Here is a 19,260-nt window from a genome sequence, read left to right on the forward strand (position 1 = left end):
CATGGCTGGCAAAAGGATTCATGAAGTAAACCATTAATCCTGGGCTTGCAGTCAGCATTCCAATTCAATCCAAAGGTTGAGGTCAGAGCTCTGTGGGGGGGGGGGGGGGGGGAGGGCATGTTTCCAGACCAAATGCAGCAAATCTTTTATTTGAGAACTTTGCTTTTTGAATGAGGAAATTTTCATGGAGAAACGATGGGACCTTGTATCAGAGTTGGAAGCACACAATTCTCTAGCCTACCGTTGTTAATACAGTAAGGTTTCCACTTAGTGAAACTAATGTACCAAGTCTAATCTAGGAAGTCTAATCTCTTTCACCAAACGTTCTATTTGGCATTATGGATTTAGGCAGTAAGTGCTCTCCTGGCTGCTCCCATGTCATGTCCAGCCATCAGGTTGAACATGGTAATCTCAGGCTTTTATGCAGATAAATTACTGTGGGAATCCAATCCATAAAGCTACTAATTCCTGGTGTGACATTGCTTCCAAAAATAGCCTCCTAGACGACAAGCCTTTATTTTACACAAACTGGTGATCTTCTATGAGCTATGTGTGTGTTCACTTCATTAAAATAATACTTACAGGCAGTGGTGTAGTTACCATGGAGGCAGACCACGCAACTGCTATGGGGTCTGTGGGACAGGAGGCCAGGGCTCCCATCAGCAAAACGGGTGGTTTTTCTCCATGGTACTACCGGGTGGCATTGTTAGCTCACTCACCAACCGCATCTTCCTCCCCCAGAGAGACAGTAGCTCTGTGCAGCAGTGAAAGGCACTGCCACTAGTGGCCGCTGCCTGCACCTCCTACCCTCCCCTCTGTAGCCCCTCCTAGACAGTGACAGCTGGAGCAGGCACTGCCCACCAGTGCCATCCTCTGCCTGCACCTCCTGCCCTCCTGTCGGCAAACCCAACCACCCCCCTGGACAGTGACAACTAGAACAGGGACTGCCACTGGTGCCAGCTGCTGCCTGCGTGTACCACCCCTTTCCCTACAGCAGCGGGGGGGTTAATGATTGAACCTACTAACAGAAAGGAAATGTGAAGCTTCGGGACCCACCTGGAAAAAATTTGAACAGACCCCTTACCTCTCGTGTGCCATTCATGTAGATGAGGAGCATTCAGCCCTCTTACGTATCAGACACGGATACCTCAAACCTCATTATATACGCTTCTGCCTACAAATTAGAAGGGGCATGCATGAAACTATTACAAAACAAAAGCAAATTCAATGGGAACTTGCAAAAAGTATGTGAACAGTAGACTAAGGGGTGTGATTAGGAGGCTGAGGGGGTGTGCATCATGTCGAAGGGGATATGATTATTAAGCTCCTGAGCGTAGCTTTCACACCCCATTAGTTCCCACCCACCTGATTATTTAGTGAAAATTATCGGTATATATCGGTAACTGAGCGTAGCGACAAACTAAAACATAGTTGAAATTTTTTTGACTGATCATCAAAGGATTCCACCTTTATGCAGGATTTATAACCCATTAACTTTCCATTTTCACCCTCTCTATCTTCCCTACCTCTTCGTTCTGATGCAAGTATATAGGGGAGATCACGTTATCAAACGTGATGAAACTGGCTCAGTTGCCCCTGACAACCAATCAGATTCCACCTTTTATTTTCCAAAGAGTCTGTGAGGAATGTAAAGTGGAATCTGATTGGTTGCTAGGGGCAACTGAGCCAGTTTCACTTTACACCATGTTTGATAAATCTCCTCCATAGTGTGTATGTGTGTGTGTCTTGGTAAAAGAGTCCAGTTGTGCAGGGTGTCTGCGTCTAGATTATGTGCCAGAATGGTGGAATATGTGACAGCTATCACAATAAACTCAGCGTAACGGGGCACATATGAAAAAGCCATTGCCCTGGGTGCCATAATAGTCTGCTTCACACGGCAGCCTTAGTTATTGGATCAATATAGTACACGTTTAATTTGTTTGCATTACAGACGGCTTAAATAAGTAATACCACATTTACAATTTCCTCTACCCCTTATAATAAGCCGCCACTAAAGCACAAACTAAGTGAACGTTGCAGATTTCTAATTATGCTCCAATCCTATAAATGGAATTCATCCTCTGAAGAACTTCCCTCCAGCTACTTTATTTACCAAGATTTATACATAGAATTCCCATCTACAAAGTTCCTGCATAATTAGCCTGATCTCCCAGTACTCACAGGACTCTTCTACATAAAACGAAGATGTTTGTCATGTATGGGAAATGGGCCAACATCCTGAAAGATTCCCATGTGTTGTGCAAAGCTCCCCTACTGAAGGAAGCGTGCAAGCAGGATGGGGAGGAAGGGTCAGAGTGGTGTCTAGGGAGCATGATCAGGTCTGGTCTGACCAATACCGCCATACTGTGACTGGATAACACCGCCACACCACACCTGACCAGTACCACCATACTGTGACTTGATAACATTGCCACACCAGACCTTACCAATACCGGCATACTGTGACTGGATAACATTGCCATACCAGACCTAACCAATACCGCCATACTGGGACTGGATAACACTGCCACACCACACCTGACCAGTACCACCATACTGTGACTGGATAACACTGCCAGACCTGACCAGTACCACCATACTGTAACTGGATAACATTGCCATACCAGACCTAACCAATAACGCCATACTGGGACTGGATAACACCACCACACCAGACCTGACCAATACTACCACACTGTGACTGGATAACACTGCCACACCAGACCTTACCAATATCGCCATACTGTGACTGGATAACACCGCAACACCAGACCTGACCAATACTGCCATACTGTTATTTGATAACAGCGCCACACCAGACCTGAACAATACCGTTATACTGTGGCTGGATAGCACAGCCACACCAGACCAGACCAATACCACTGTACTGTGACTGGATAACACAGCCATTCCAGACCTGACCAATACCACCATACTGTGCCTGGATAACATCACCATGCCAGGACTGACCAATACCTCCATACTGTGAATGGATAACACCGCCACACCAGACCTGACCAATACCGCCACACTGTGACTGGATAACACCACCACACCAGACCTGACCAATACTATCATACTGTGACTGGATAACACCTCCATACCAGACCTGACCAATACCACTGTACTGTGAATGGATAACACTGCCATACCAGACCTAACAAATGCCGCCATACTGTGAATGGATAACATCACCACACCAGAGCTGACCAATACCGCCATACTGTACTGGATAGCACAGTCACACCAGACCTGACCAATACCACTGTACTGTGACTGGATAATACGGCCATACCAAACCTGACCAATACCACCATACTGTGACTGGATAACACCGCCACACCAGACCTAACCAATACTGCCATATAGTGACTGGATAACATCACACCAGACCTGAACAATACTGCCATACAACCCCCCCCCCCTCCCCCCCGAAATTACACCAGATTTACTATCAAGTCTAAACCCTGCAAGGTGCTGCCCTAGGCACCGGAACACGGGTGCCTAGTGGTAAATATGGTCCTGCCGCAGAGCTTACAGATCCTGTATACACTACGCCTGTTGTTCCATACACCCTAATGTAATTTCCCACTGTTAATAAACAGCAACAACACCGTTGTTTATTGCAAAAATACATTGTGTGAACGTGGCCTAAAAGTGTCGAGTTATAAAACTAAAGTGTTAACATGCAATCACATTTGTAGTAAATTCCAATGCATACTGATACTGTATATCTTCATATAGCAGCTTTATTTTCTGCCCAGTTTCACAAGAGGGCATGGCTTCAGTTAAAGAGGGCATGGCTTCAGTTAAAGAGGACATGGCCTACATGCAATAAAAAGCCAGGCTTTTGAGCACCAGTCTGCTTTGAAATAAGCCAACCCATAGTTGTCCTAAACTTAGGGCCCAATCAGCTGACGAATAGGTGTTTGCTTCCAAAAAGCCACAGAATCCTGCTCCACACTGATGAGGGACAAATACCCCGAAACAGCTGTCTTTGGATAGATACCTGGTTTGGGTATTTTCCAAGTCATGTCATTCTTGACTGTAGCTTGTTGGAAAGTGGTTTCCTTGACTGGAGATCCCCCCCTTTGGTTTGGTTGTTCCTTCCCGGAGGAAGGTCTGGCTAGCTCACTGATGTTGAGAAATATTAATTTTAACAAAGATGGAATTTTAACAAAGAATTTTAACATGACTTAGTGGAAAGTTGATGTGGCTTATATGTGCCGTAAATGTGGAAAAGTAAGCCAAATAAATAGTAGTCTAAACAGCAGCCTCAGCCACTTTAAAAAATGTCACACTCTTAACTGTCACAACCACTGTATATTTCTATGGTAGTCCTATAGTAATACCATACAGTAAGCAAATTCATGGTCGTTGTCCCACTCTCAGTGCTCTGATATGCTTAGAATATATTGCTAGAATGGTTCCTAACATGTATATATTCTGCTGTTGAGTAACAACTTTCTCTTTAAGAACGATTTCCAACATAACCTCCAGCCAGAAGCTACAGCCAGGGGTTCTATCGGCAGCCAAAACAAATAGAGCTGCTTGGCAAGCTGCTACTACTGTGCTTAGTTATTTGCTCTCGACTTTAATTGTAACATTCTCCGTGTTTTAAAGGAAGCCGCAGCCATCGTTGGGAACTAATGAATACTTAATAAGCACAGTAAAACAGGCAAGAAAAAACACGCAATAATATTAAGATATTTTCATACACTAATATTTTATATTTTTCACAACAACTTAACAAGTGAAAACCAGAATTCTTAGTTACAATGTATCTTCTTACATTTAATCAAGTACAGATGTTTGATTTCAGTTTGATAAGTAGCCTGTTATCCTTCACTGTGTGTAAGGTTACTATTACACAAAGCGATTATTGGCCGTACTAGGGCAAAAATTGTTTTGTGTAATGTTTTAAATTAATGATCATCCGACATGCACAATGTTGGCCGATTGTTGATTTGAAATATGATCTAAAAGAAAAACGATACTGATAACGGCGGCCTGCTGTGTAACAGGAGCGGTGGCAGCAGACCGTGGCTCTCTCCTATGCTCCCCGAATGAGGAGGAAGTGAGCGCTGACCTGACAGGTCGGCGCTCGCTTGCTCCTTAATATCGAGCCATGTAATATGGCCCTTAGACATTAGAAGTCTATCATGTCCATCAAGTCTATTAGAATCACATCATACAAGGCCACCATGTCAATCACATACATGTGCCATACTCAGAATATTTCTATATGACTATTCTAGACATTGACTTTTACAATTCATAAGCTGTTATGTCTTTGGGTTTCTTATCAGGCCTAAACTGGATTACTAGAATATGTTGACATTCAGAGGAAGAACCCATGACAACCCAGAGGGATCACAGTTCAAACCAAAGACGGGAAACCTGTGAGGTTGTAGAGGTTTGGCCAGAGCCGCACTTTACATTGTCTGAACTGTCAGTGTTGTGCGGCTGCTATTCAATGAATAGCGGGCGCACAAAACTGACATGTCAGTTTTTCTGCGGCCACAAGGAATCACAGCCGGAGTGTACACACTCCAGCCAAGATTCTATAGTAATCAATGTAATTAGCAATTTCATTAAATAACCGCCATGGTTGCAAAACTGCAACTATGGCCACGAGGTATAAGTCTCTATCTAGTGTCCATCTTGTCCTATAATGTTCACCCAGCAACTGCTTGGCTCACAGTTTTTGTAATAATTACGTGAGGAAAGCAAAGCTCAGAGGTGGGGGAATACATCCTCTTGTCTTGCCCGCACTGCAATTCCCACCAGCGGAGTACAGATCTTAAAGACTCATAACTAGGAAGACACTTTCTGTAATTGAGACTGGCCAATACCCTTTTTGGTCCTAGTATGCAGCTATGGGATCCTTGGTAAACTTCTCACCAAAGGTTGGAAGTTGGATGTGCCTCGGGTTGCCTTACCCAAAAATTCTTACAAGGAGTTGGTGTCATCCTAAGCTGATCTAGGCTTCTCTCCCCTGAGAGTCCATCACGGACGGGCTAATGTACAACTCTAAGGGCCCTATTCCACGGGACGATTATTGTTCAGATTATCGCTAAATCGTTCGAATCTAATTGTTCGGTTGAATAGCAGTTAACAATTAACAACTGAACTAGAAATTGTTGATCGTTTAATAAGACCTGGACCTATTCTTATTGTTGCTCGTTCGCAAATCGTTCACATTGAATAAGACGTCGTTCAGTCATTCGCAGTAGTGACGAACGCAATAGCGACGGCAAGACGACAGCAAGAACGATCATAAGTAACGATTATCGTTCCATGTAAATGGGTGAACAATTTCAGGTTTTTCGCAATAGCGGTCATTTGTATCGTTTATCATGTTTTTCAGGCAGCCTTAGGGCTGCATCCATCTTCTTCAGCCACTGGTAATCAAATGCTGAAACTTCCAGGTTTGGACGGACTCCAGTATTTCTCAGCTACAATGGATTAAAAAGATAACTTTTATATCTTGCTACTATTTTATACTTTTGAGTTTGATAAGATGACTTTCCACGACGTTCACTTTGTGTACTATCTGCTTTCGCTTACATGTGTTCTTTTGGGATCATTGGAATTCATTATTTAGTGTTGACAACTTAGTCCTGATGCAAATAAAATGCGGTCCAGTGGTTACGATGTTGGGTTTGAATATACAGAGTTGCGGCTTGAAGTCTGTCTCACCACTTACATTTTGGCTGATACAGGAGAAACTATTCCCTGGTAGCCTAAACTACTTATTCCATAAAAAAAATACTTAACATTTATGGTTTAATACACTAGCAATTTAAAAATGCTGGTTTTGTGGAAACACAAAAGTTTTTATTGTTTTTGGAATCCAATTTGGAAGTTTTCTGTGCTATATAGTCCAGCATGTTAGGGACAAGCTATAACATTTCATTGCTAGATATCTAGAAATGAAATATTGTGATGTCATTCATTTATTTGATGTTAAATTAATCCCTGGTTGAAAGAAATAAACATTATGTTGTTCTTAAGTCATCGGCCCTTCTGGACAACCATGACAGGAGTCCATGATACTGGGGAGCAAAGAGCTCAGATGTTATATGAAGGAACAAAACATTTAAACTGAATTCAGCATTCAGTTTCCACAAATATTCACACTGTATGAAATCCTAAGGGCCCTATTATAAGGAGCGATAATCGGCCGAATCGGAATATCGCTCAGTATAATGGAGACAATAATCAACCGATGAAACGATCATCGTTTCTTTAGGCCCTGACCTAAAATCATTGGGCGCCCATTGACAATTGAATAAAAAGTTAATACATTACCTCTCCATGCTCCCAATCTTGTCCTTTGTTCTGCATGCCTCCCGGATGCAGCTTCAGAGCGGTCTCTGAGCTGACAGGCCGCTCAGGCAATCACTAGCAGTCCTGGCCAGTCATTGGCTGAGCGGCCTGTCAGTCCAGAGACCGCTCTGAAGCTGCAGCTGTGGGACCAGGAAGCATAAAGAGGGCAGGAGAAGACCGGGAGCATGTAGAGGCCAGTATTGGGCAAGAGCTACAAGGACATCGCTTATGATGTCCATGCAGCCCTCGCTAAACGATTATCAGGCCGTGTAAAAGTACCCTAAGTGCATTTGTAAAATCAATTTTTTAATGGAGAAAGTAATATCCACCATTTATAGGAATCCTTACCACAATCTTTACAACTTTATGTGGATTTTACTTACGGATCTACTGTGGAAAATGTCTGCGGTAAATTCACGACATAATACTATAGATATACTATATATATACTATAGGCTATTAGAGTTAAGCAATGGACGAAACCAAGCAAGCTCAAAGTTTGCTCAACTCTGTAGGCCATTAATTTTTTCTTTTCCCCATCCAGTAGCTGACCACCTTATGTTCTGTAGATCTTTTTGTTAGTAACCTAGCCGGTATTTCCTAGATACCACCAAGGGAGCAGAAATGTACATTTTCCTTCCACCGTCTCAGTGTTCCAAAACACATTTTGGAGGCTCATAGAGAAATAATAGCGGATCCAAATGGGAATTTCCAAGGTGACACAGAAAACCAAATGTACGTTTAGGCTGAAATAGAACAATAATATCGTGTTAATTTGCTCCATGCTCCAAAAGAAAATTGAAACCATTCGGGTCACAAAGCACAAGAACTGAAAGTAATGATATGATATTGCTCTGACTTTATCCAGAAGGAATATTATATGGGCAAGATATACAAGGCAAATCTCAGGAAATAAGGGCAATCAATATGAAATGGACAACAATGCATGATGCTTCTTTACATAGGGGATGTGCTTTTATATATACATAATCTTTTCCACTAAAGATCCTAAACATCATTTAGGAGCCCTTCCATAGAAACACTGTTTGACACAGAGGCAGGCGGGACTCCACGGCAGAGAGCTCCACTGCAGAATGCAACTGATTTTGCTCAGTGTGAACTGGCCCTCAATGATAAAATTTTACTTCATTGCTTTAGTATTCTAAGGAGTTCAGTATATCAATAAAGGAGAATATAGAGATTCCCTCCTCGGCACTAACCCCCATCTGCAAAAAGGTTATACCGTCCGTTCCAAAGAAGTCATTAATCATGTTTCGATGACATGCTCAGGCCTAGCAGTAAATTACAGCCATACAACATCATACTTAGTCTGACAGTCTAGCAGGTCCACATTAAAGGGGTTATCCAGCGCTACAAAAACATGGCCACTTCCCCCTACTGTTGTCTCCAGTTTGGGTGGGGTTTTGAAACTCAGTGCCATTAAAGTAAATGGAGCTTAATTGCAAACCGCACCTGAACTGGAGACAACAGTAGGGGGAAAGTGGCCATGTTTTTGTAGTGCTGGATAACCTCTTTAAAGGCCTGCAATGCAACTGCATCATACATGCATCTTTGTCACTTTCCCCATAGTTCCCAATGAAATGGATAAAGAATACAATGCACCCGGAAGGTGTTTACACTATTTACTTTCCTTACATTTTGTTATGTTGGAATAAAAAATACATGTTCCCCAATCTACCTGCAGTCAGTTAAAACCTTGCATGGATATAAGAACTCAGACATTCGCAGTGACAATTGAAATTTAGCTCTGGTGTCTCCCATTTCTTTTCATCTTCTTTGAGATGTTTCTACACATCGATTATCATAATTTGTGGTAAGTTCAGTTGATTGTTTATGATTTGGAAAGACTGTCTATACAAGGTGTCACAGCTGACAATGTATATCAGAGCAAACACCAAGTCATGAGGAGGAAACAACTGCCTGTAGAGCTCAGAGACAGGATTGTGTGGAGGCACAGATCTGGAGAAGGGTACAGAATAATGTCTGTTGTATTGAACTTTCAGAAGAGAAGAGTGGCCTCCATAATTCTTAAAGTATACCTGTCACCATAAAAATTTTTTGAGATGTCAGAGAGACGTAAGAACCAAAAAATAGTCAGCACTCCAATACCACTGGTCACACTGTGCAGGTTGCACACTGCTGTGGCCAAAATCCAGACGGTGAGTCCTGGCACTTGCACTTTCCTTTTTATAAATAAACAAGAATGAATGTGGTGCCCTACCCACCTATCAACGCTGAGCAGCGGATCAGAGCGTCACGGATGTGTTAGGAGTAGATGTACTCTCTTATGAGTGCATGAACTCCTACCACATCGCTGCCGCTCTGATCTGCCACTCAGCGTTGATAGGTAGAGCGTGTAGGTAGAGTGTTCATGACCCAATAGAATGAGCAGCCGCGCAGTCCATTCCCCACTCTGTCAGATTTATCCCAAAAACCAACACTCTGAGACTGTCTGGTCACATGACACAGAGTCAGGAGAGGATAGAGCCGAACACAGTCTTCTCTCGGCTTGTTCTCACAATCGACCAGGATCTGAACACTTAGACCTGCACCAATCAAAACATTTGACATATCAAAAGGTTTATTTTATGGCGACAGTGCCTCTGTAAATGGAAGAAGTTTAGAACAGAAATGGAAAAACTTGACAACTTGAGGCCCGTTAGCCTCTATTACATTCATAGGTTGAATATCAGGTCACATAGATAATCAGACATAAGTGATAATCTAGATATAAAAGAAATACAGATAAACAGAGAAAGAAACCTTGATGCTATTCCTCTCTGACTCTGTAACCATTTACATAGACGTCTGACCAGGGCCGTCTTAACAGCATTATGGGCCCCTGGGCAGAGGTGCGAATTGGGCCCCCCACGGCCGCCGCCATCAACCCCCCCCCATCTTTGCAACCCCTCCCCTAGCCAGTACAATTACTTCTGACCCCCCCTACACACACACTACCCCCATCTGCCCCCCCTACACACACACTACCCCCATCTGCCCCCCCTACACACACACTACACTCATCTGCCCCCCTCTACACACACCCTACCCCCATCTTACCCCCCCTACACACACACACACACACACACTACCCCATCTGACCCCCCCTACACACACACACACTACCCCATCTGACCCCCCCTACACACACACACACACTACCCCATCTGACCCCCCCTACACACACACACACTACCCCATCTGACCCCCCCCTACACACACACACACTACCCCATCTGACCCCCCCTACACACACTACCCCATCTGACCCCTCCTAAAAACACACTACCCCCATCTTCCCCCCCTCCTCCCCCTAAACACACACACAACCCCCACCTGACCCATACACACACACACTACCCCCATCCTACTCCTCCTTCACACACTACCCCCATCCTCCTCCTCCTCCACACACTACCCCCATCCTCCTCCACACACTACCCCCATCCTCCTACACACACTACCCCATCCTACTCCTCCTTCACACACTACCCCCATCCTCCTCCTCCTCCACACACTACCCCCATCCTCCTACACACACTACCCCCATCCTCCTTCACACACTACCCCCATCCTCCTCCTCCTCCACACACTACCCCCATCCTCCTCCTCCTCCTCCACACACTACCCCCATCCTCCTACACACACTACCCCCATCCTCCTACACACACTACCCCATCCTCCTCCTCCTCCTCACACTACCCCAATCCTCCTCCTCCTCCTACACACACTACCCCCATCCTCCTCCTCACACTACCCCCATCCTCCTCCTCACACTACCCCCATCCTCCTACACACACTACCCCCATCCTCCTACACACACTACTCCCATCCTCCTCCACACACTACCCCCATCCTCCTACACATACTACCCCAATCCTCCTCCTCCTCCTACACACTACCCCCATCCTCCTCCTCCTCCTCACACTACCCCCATCCTCCTCCTTCTCCTCACACTACCCCCATCCTCCTCCTCACACTACCCCCATCCTCCTACACACACACTACTACCCCCATCCTCCTCCTCACACTACCCCCATCCTCCTCCTCCTCACACTACCCCCATCCTCCTCCTCCTCCTCACACTACCCCCATCCTCCTCCTCCTCCTCACACTACCCCCATCCTCCTCCTCCTCACACTACCCCCATCCTCCTACACACACTACCCCCATCCTCCTACACACACTACCCCCATCCTCCTCCTTCTCCTACACACACTACCCCCATCCTCATCCTCCTCCTCCACACACTACCCCCATCCTCCTCCTCCTCCTACACACACTACCCCCATCCTCCTCCTACACACACTACCCCCATCCTCCTCCTACACACACTACCCCCATCCTCCTCCTCCTACACACACTACCCCCATCCTCCTCCTCCTACACACACACTACTACCCCCATCCTTCTCCTCCTACACACACACACACACACACACACACATTACCCCCATCCTCCTCCTCCTACACACACACTACCCCCATCCTCCTCCTACACACACACACACACACACACACACACATTACCCCCATCCTCTTCCTACACACACTACTACCCCCATCCTCCTCCTACACACACACACACACACACACACACATTACCCCTATCCTCCTACACACACTACTACCCCATCCTCCTCCTACACACACTACTACCCCCATCCTCCTCCTACACACACTACTACCCCCATCCTCCTCCTACACACACACACATTACCCCCATCCTCCTCCTCCTACACACACTACTACCCCCATCCTCCTCCTACACACACACATTACCCCTATCCTCCTCCTACACACACTACTACCCTCATCCTCCTCCTCCTACACACACTACTACCCCCATCCTCCTCCTACACACACACACACACACACACATTACCCCTATCCTCCTCCTCCTCCTACACACACTACTACCCCCATCCTCCTCCTCCTACACACATTACCCCCATCCTCCTCCTCCACACACATTACCCCCATCCTCCTCCTCCTACACACACTACTACCCCCATCATCCTCCTACACACACACACACACAGTGCCACCCCCCGGCCGCCAACACTATTCCTCACACACTATCCCTGCAGACCGCCATCCCCCGCCCCAAACACACACAGTAATCCTCCGGGGGTTACAATACTCTCCCCCGTGGCCGTGCAGCAGTCTGAGGTAAAGGAGCGCGGCGGGGGAGAAGCCTGACGCCGCTACAGCTACTTGTGGACAGGAGAGAGGCGGGGCCGGAGCGTGCAGCCGTCCACTGCGGCCCTCCGTCCAATGAAGAGTGGGGTGATGACGTCACGATGGTGTCCGGACGTACGACGGCACTAAGTGATGCCGGCTGATCCCGCTCCCGCGGCCCGCTATCGCCGAAGTAACAGCAGCATGGGGCCTCTGATAGTGATCTCTCACAGGCCCCGGCTGCTGTTATTTCGGCGCTGGCGGGATCAAAAAGACTTTCGGGGCCCCCTCGGACGCAAGGGCCCCCGGGCAGCCGCCTACCTTGCCCAATGGGTAAGACGGCCCTGCGTCTGACTGGATCATTCTCTGGAACCATTTTTGTTCTACCTAACGTTCCTAAAAATCACAGGAAGACAACCATTACTTCCAGTGGATGAAGTGTGAGTTCACATTATTTTATGAATTTCAGATATTAGCACCTTCTGAACACATCATTGATCCAATTTCATTGTGCAGCCATGGAAATATTTTGAAACTGCTTTCCTGTCAGCCAGGTTATGGCTTATGACGTCCTACCATAACATAGTTTTAGGGGAATCCGTCTGCAGTTTTGAGTAGAACTGAACAAACTAAATTTAAAATGTGACTGTCACTTCACAAAATTTTTTACATATCATAGAGACACGTCAAAAGTTTTGATCGGTCCGAGTCTGAGTGTTCAGACCCGTACTGATCGGGAGATAGAGCCAGGAGAAGACCATACTAAGTGCATCCTCTCTCGTTCTGTGTCACATGATCAGTCAGACTTACAGTATTATGGAGCCTTACTGATCAGTTCGAAGCGCATCTTCTCCCCGCTCTATCTCCCGACCGCTACCGGTCTGAACACTTAGACCCGGTCTGATCAAAACTTTTGAAATGTCTCTATGATATGTCTAAACTTTTTGTGAAGTGACAGTAACACTTTAATGAACCGAGATTCGTTACCAACTTTTGTCGTTTCATTAAAGGGGAACTCCGGATAAGAAAAACTTGTTTTCTATTAAAAGTACATTAAAAATTATATAGAGATGTCTATACAATGTATTACCATAGCTGTGCAGTTCTGCCATACTGGTAGCTGATAGAAATCCAGTAAGTGAAAAAAATGGCCTCTTTGCCAATCCACATTGTCTTTTCCTCCTTCTGCTCTCCCACCTTAGGAGACAAATCCTCCATGTCTCTGTCTCACATTGTGTCTGTTTGCTGAGCACAGGCTGATGATGCAGACAGGGGGCAAGGTGTGATGTCACAGGAGGCTTGGCTGGATCCCCCAATCCCCTGAGTGATCCAACATCTCTGAATAGCCAGAAGCAGCTGCAGCACTAATTTTACTGATTGTGAAGGGTGGGGGCTGTGATGATTAGCTGAGGGAAAGCATTGCATTCTGGGAACTGCTCAACCAGGAAGGATAGAAAACACAATACAGAAACAAAAAAACCCCAAAAAATTTAATTTGGGTAGTTTCAAAACTGGGATAGACAGGTAAGTAACGTGTTATGCTTCTGCAGAAGTTTCATGGAGTTCCCCTTTAAAGAACCGAACTTTGTGCAAAGTTCTTACTGAACCCAGTCCAAGATGGCGACCGCACAATTTAATACACATAGAAAACAAAAAAGAGCCTATGCTTACCTTTCCTCCCTCCCCCATGTCCTGCTATGGGTCTCTAGTGTTCCCCACTGATTGTGCCGCCTCCACTTCCTGACTGAGACAAGAGTGACAGATCACTCAACCAATCACTGACTGACTGAGACAGGACAGTGCCACGGCCAATGATTGGCTGATGGGGCTGTCACCTGAGCAGATTCGTTGGACCCAATTGTCTTTTTATGCGACAATCTTCTATGTTTCTTTGTCTCATTCAGGAGGTGGAGGCGACTGCAATCAGCACGGGACACTGGGGGAGCTTGGAAATGTCAATATTCATGAGCGAACTTGATCAACCGCGCTAAAACAGCTATACCCCTGCAATTGTTTAGCTGTTTTAGTGCAGTTCATTTAGGGTTGGGTCGAGACAAACCCAAACTTAGCTTTGAAGTTTAGAGAATCTGCCAAACCGAACTTTCAAAAAGTTTGCTCAGCTCTAGTTTTTATCCAACAAAATTGCTGCAATCCCTAATAATTCTACCTTAGGTCATAGACATAAATGCTGCTCTATGTCCCTGCTGCAAGTGTCAAAGAGGCGGGCTCTTCTTCTTAACAGTAGCTCCTCCCTGCATTGAAAGCTTTCCTGTCTCGCTATTCATGTAGGATTCACAACTCCAGCATCCAATTAGAACCCTGCTAGAGCTGTCAGTCATAGCTAACGGGAGGAGCTGGGACAGCTCTTTTTGCCTTCTTGACACTGGCAGCAGTGGCTGAGGCATAGAACAGAACCTAAGGCAGGGGTCTCCAAACTGCGGCCCTCCAGCTGTTGCAAAACTACATTTCCCATCATGCCTGGGCAGCCAAATCCAAAGCTTTAGCTGTCCAGGCATGATGAGAGGCTGGAGGGCAGCAGTTTGGAGACCCATGACCTAAGGTATAATCCCCCTCTGTTCCTCATCTCTTGGTGGGATCTTTTTCACATCTACATCATACATCAAAACCAGGGGCTTCCAATGGTCTTTTCAGACTATAAAAAGCAATGGCATATTATTTGGATATCAGTGGGGGTCTGACTGTTAGCAGCTGGCTAGTCCTGAGAATGAAGTTTCAATACATTAAAGGGGTTATCCAGTGCTACAAAAACATGGCCACTTTTCCCCCTACTGTTGTCTCCAGTTCAGGTGTGGTTTGCAATTAAGCTCCATTTACTTCAATGGAACTGAGTTTCAAAACCTCACCCAAACTGGAGACAACAGTAGGGGAAAGTGGCCATGTTTTTGTAGCACTGGATAATCCCTTTAAGGGCTCAATGCTGAAGTTTTATGTACGGCGGGATGCTTTTGAGAAGCAAACTGCAGGGGAAAACTGTGAAGAGGCTGCATCACTAGACCAACACTGCTTGATACATTCACTGACTCAATGGGGGTGCAACAGATTGGATGTTTTCCTACCTCCCCCCTTACTTCAAAAGGAGCAGGATTTCTGTGTCCATTATGCTCTATGGAGAGGGGAGGGGTCGAGAGGGGTGAGTGAGCATGGAAAGGAGAAAAGCAGAGCTGTACAAAACACAACATCCTGCAATCTATTCTCACCAAGCTTCCAGATAAACACTGACCTTTCTGATCTCTGAATCCAGTGTTTTATGTGCCCAGACAGTCTCCAAACTGTAGAGCTGCTTCTCTCCTCTGCTCACTCGCCACCCTTGACCCCTCCCTCCTTCATAGGTTATAAAGGACTCAGCAGAAATAGTCTTCACTTTGCTCCCCTGTAATGAAGACAGCTTTGCCTGATAATGCACAGATAAGAAGTGGAGGGGGGGGGGGGGGGGGGTAAGAAAACAGATTTTTGAGTACAGAAAGAGGCTTTTTTGTCAAATAAAACCTATTACAAATTCTTTAAATCGCTTGAACTATTGATTTCTGAAAAAAAAATGTAAATGACATTTACAATTTAATGACTTTTCCTTCACCATTCATCTACAGCGATGTGTCTTTGAAATCTATAGTCAATGGATCTTCCACAATCAGAGAACTGATCTGACAAGTTTACAACGTCCATCGTAAAAGTGTCTACATATTTATAACAAACACCATAGGAAGATAGATCTTCCTAGTAGGTGGAAAGGTCACATTATCACAAGAGTCAACTGGTTTCTTGAGTGTAATTGTATCCTCCGTTCTACAGTCCAAGGATTGACAGCTACTATTAAGCAATTATGGCCGATTTCCCATAGTCCGCTATAAAGCATATGGCTTTAGTTTATTGTTTAGCTGCATAGTTCCATTTGTATACCATATGACATAGGCAAATGAGGCACAGCTTAAGGGGTGCTATTATTCTAGAAGCTGCCTTTTAAAAAAGTTTAAAGAAAGTACAGTCACTTAAAGAAGTTCTGGAAATAGTATTAGCGCCTATACTGAACATACATTACTCTGGCTGCAAGCTTCTTTTAAAGGGATTTTTTTTTCTTTCAAACCAACTGGTGTCAGACATTTGTAATTTACTTCTATAAAAAAAAAAACTCCAGTCTTCCAGTACTTATCAGCTGCTATATGTCCTGGTGTATTCTTTCCAGAGTGACACAGCGCTCTCTGCTGCCACCTCTGTCCATGTCAGGAACTGTCCAGAGCCGTAGCAAGTCCCTATAGAAAACCTCTCCTGCTCTCCAGACTGGAAAGAATACAACTTCCAGAAGGACATTCATCAGCTGATAAGTTGTAGAAGTCTGGAGATTTTTTAATAGAAGTAAATTATAAATCTCTGGCACCAGTTGATCTGAAAGAGAAAAAACCTTGATGAACAACCCCTTTAAGCTGCAGTCCAGTGAAACATCTCAGGTAACGTCAAGATATCAAAAAGAGCTGAGCCATATGACAAAGTCAACTGTGCTAAATCTTTGCAATGACCGGCTTCATGCTCTTCAAGTGGTATATAACTACGACTCCAAGTATGTCATTGGACTCTCTCTCCCTTCCCCCTATCGGAGAGTCACAGCACGTCTCATTCTGTGGTTAGCTGTCAAATACGAGAACATAAGTAACTAACACAGGCATGAAAGAATGCCTGGCCATTACTCTCACACAAGGCAAACAGATCTACTACTAAGTAAACCTTACATGCAAAATGAAATCACAGAGAAGCACTATGGGCAGGGATCGAAAACTCAGCGCATTGATGGACATCATTGTATAAAAGTAAAAGAAAAGATAGATAAGATGCAGAACATCTGTCTGCATATTACAGAGTCCCAGCTATATGAGGTCTACCAGTGTTCTGCGTTGTGGAGAAACCCTCTAAGCTCCGAAATGACACCAAGAAGCAATGAAGAAGTCCACTATATCCAGGTAGCCAGTACTAGTATGCAGGTAGCCCTACCTTCATATCCACTTGTCAGGTAGACATTCAGGGCGAACAGCCAAAGTATGGACAATGAAGCCTCCATGACGTTCAAAACAAGTCCTCCTGCAGACCTAGATTAAGTGGGAAAGGAAGCATAAAGAGACAGACAGCGAGGAAAGAATTCTACAGTGTTTAAGCTTCAGGCAAGAAGCAAGATACCGCAAGTTTTTTTTTTTCCTTGGAGAACTGAAACTCTGCCAGGAAAAAGGGGGGAGTACAGCAATCCCTTATTGGCCGCAGCAGATTCCCTACACACATGTACTATAAGACTCTTCAGTCGAGGGGGTGATTTCCTACGTTTTTCTTTGGTCAAAGTCAAGCCAATGAGTTGAATGAAACCCCTTCTACTTACTGCTACATAGACTTACCTTGTTAGGAAATGTAAGCTTTTTTTCTTATGCCATGTCTGCAGAATTAATGTTATTAATGGTTGCATTGTCGGGGGGACTGAGTTTTCCCAGGATGTTTAGGTTGGAGAGATGCCAGATAAATAGTAAATGCATTCTATTCTAGAGGCTTCATTTTCCGATAGCCTGAGTTCAGCTTGAATCATTTATTGTGTTTACATATTATTGTACTTTTAACTGATATACAGAAGGGTTAGTGAACCTTGGCTCTCCAGCTGTTGTAAAACTACAACTCCCATCATGCCTGAACAGCCAAAGCTACCCCTGATTTAGCGGTCTGTTGTTACTGCATACCATGTAACTGAGGGTATCAGAACACATTCTAATGCCAGGTTCACAGTATGTATGACCGAAGCTGTTCTGTGTCACAGAATGGCCGCCATCAGTGAAGTTCATCCCGGCCGGTACTGTAGTACTAGCCAGATGAACTTAATTTTTTTTTAAATGGTAAGCGGGCGCATTCGGGTGTGCCCCCGTTCCAATCCACCATAGCCAACAATGTAAATGTGCCCGCACTTTCCATTGTGTGCACTGTCAGTCTTGTGTGGTCGCTATTCAATGAAGTCAGTTTTTCGTGCGGCCGCAAGGAATCCATGCAATGCAATGTATATTTTTAATTAATCCCGGCCGGTGTTGCAAATTGCAACGATGGCCATTATTAAATGAAAAAACACATTGTGTGAACTTAGCTTTAGGATTAATCAAAAATATACATAGCAATGAAGTCTATAGAATCCTGCCCGGAGTGCTGCTTGCGGCTGCACGAAAAACTAACATGTCAGTTTTGTGTGGCTGATATTCATTAAATAGCAGCCGCACAAGACTGACAGAGCAGACAATGTAAAGTGCAACTCCGGTCGCACTTTACATTGTCTGCTATGGGTAATAGGGAGGTGGACACAACCGAATGCACCCGCATCGCAATTCTGTGGAAATGCACTACTGCAGTACCGGCCGGGATGAACCTCACTAATCCCTTACATCAAATCAAAAAGTAGCAAAAGGACAATAAACCTTTTTTTAAACCATTTTGTGGCCAACAGCAGCCGTATAAAATTCAAAAACTCTGGCACTTCCTAAGGGCAGTTCCCTGAGAGTCCCTGCAGGTAAAAAACCCCCGTGAATGCTCTCACCTTAACAGGTTTTGTTGGTGGTCTCACCAAAGCTGTCAATCAAATTTAAACACTTACGCTAGGATTAAACGTAACTTTTCTTTACAAAAAAACCTGCCGCCTGTAGTTCTTGATGCATGGCTGAGTGCTGCTAAGCCTAAACAGGTTGGGATTGTGTTTTGT

The 19,260-nt window shown here is 44.9% G+C and overlaps 1 protein-coding gene across 1 annotated transcript in view; it reads right to left on the bottom strand.

Annotated features, from left to right (window-relative positions):
* Window positions 1–17,694, bottom strand: part of SRPX (sushi repeat containing protein X-linked) — a 67,361-nt gene extending 49,667 nt beyond the window's left edge. Inside the window, exon 1 of the mRNA XM_069944362.1 lies at window positions 17,535–17,694. Within this exon, the coding sequence (XP_069800463.1) occupies window positions 17,535–17,601 (67 nt within the window). The 5' untranslated portion in view covers window positions 17,602–17,694. The remainder of the gene's footprint in view (window positions 1–17,534) is intronic.
* Between the last annotated feature and the right edge of the window lie 1,566 nt (window positions 17,695–19,260).

The sequence above is a fragment of the Dendropsophus ebraccatus genome, chromosome 11 (assembly GCF_027789765.1).
Source record: "Dendropsophus ebraccatus isolate aDenEbr1 chromosome 11, aDenEbr1.pat, whole genome shotgun sequence".
Lineage (NCBI taxonomy): Eukaryota > Metazoa > Chordata > Amphibia > Anura > Hylidae > Dendropsophus > Dendropsophus ebraccatus.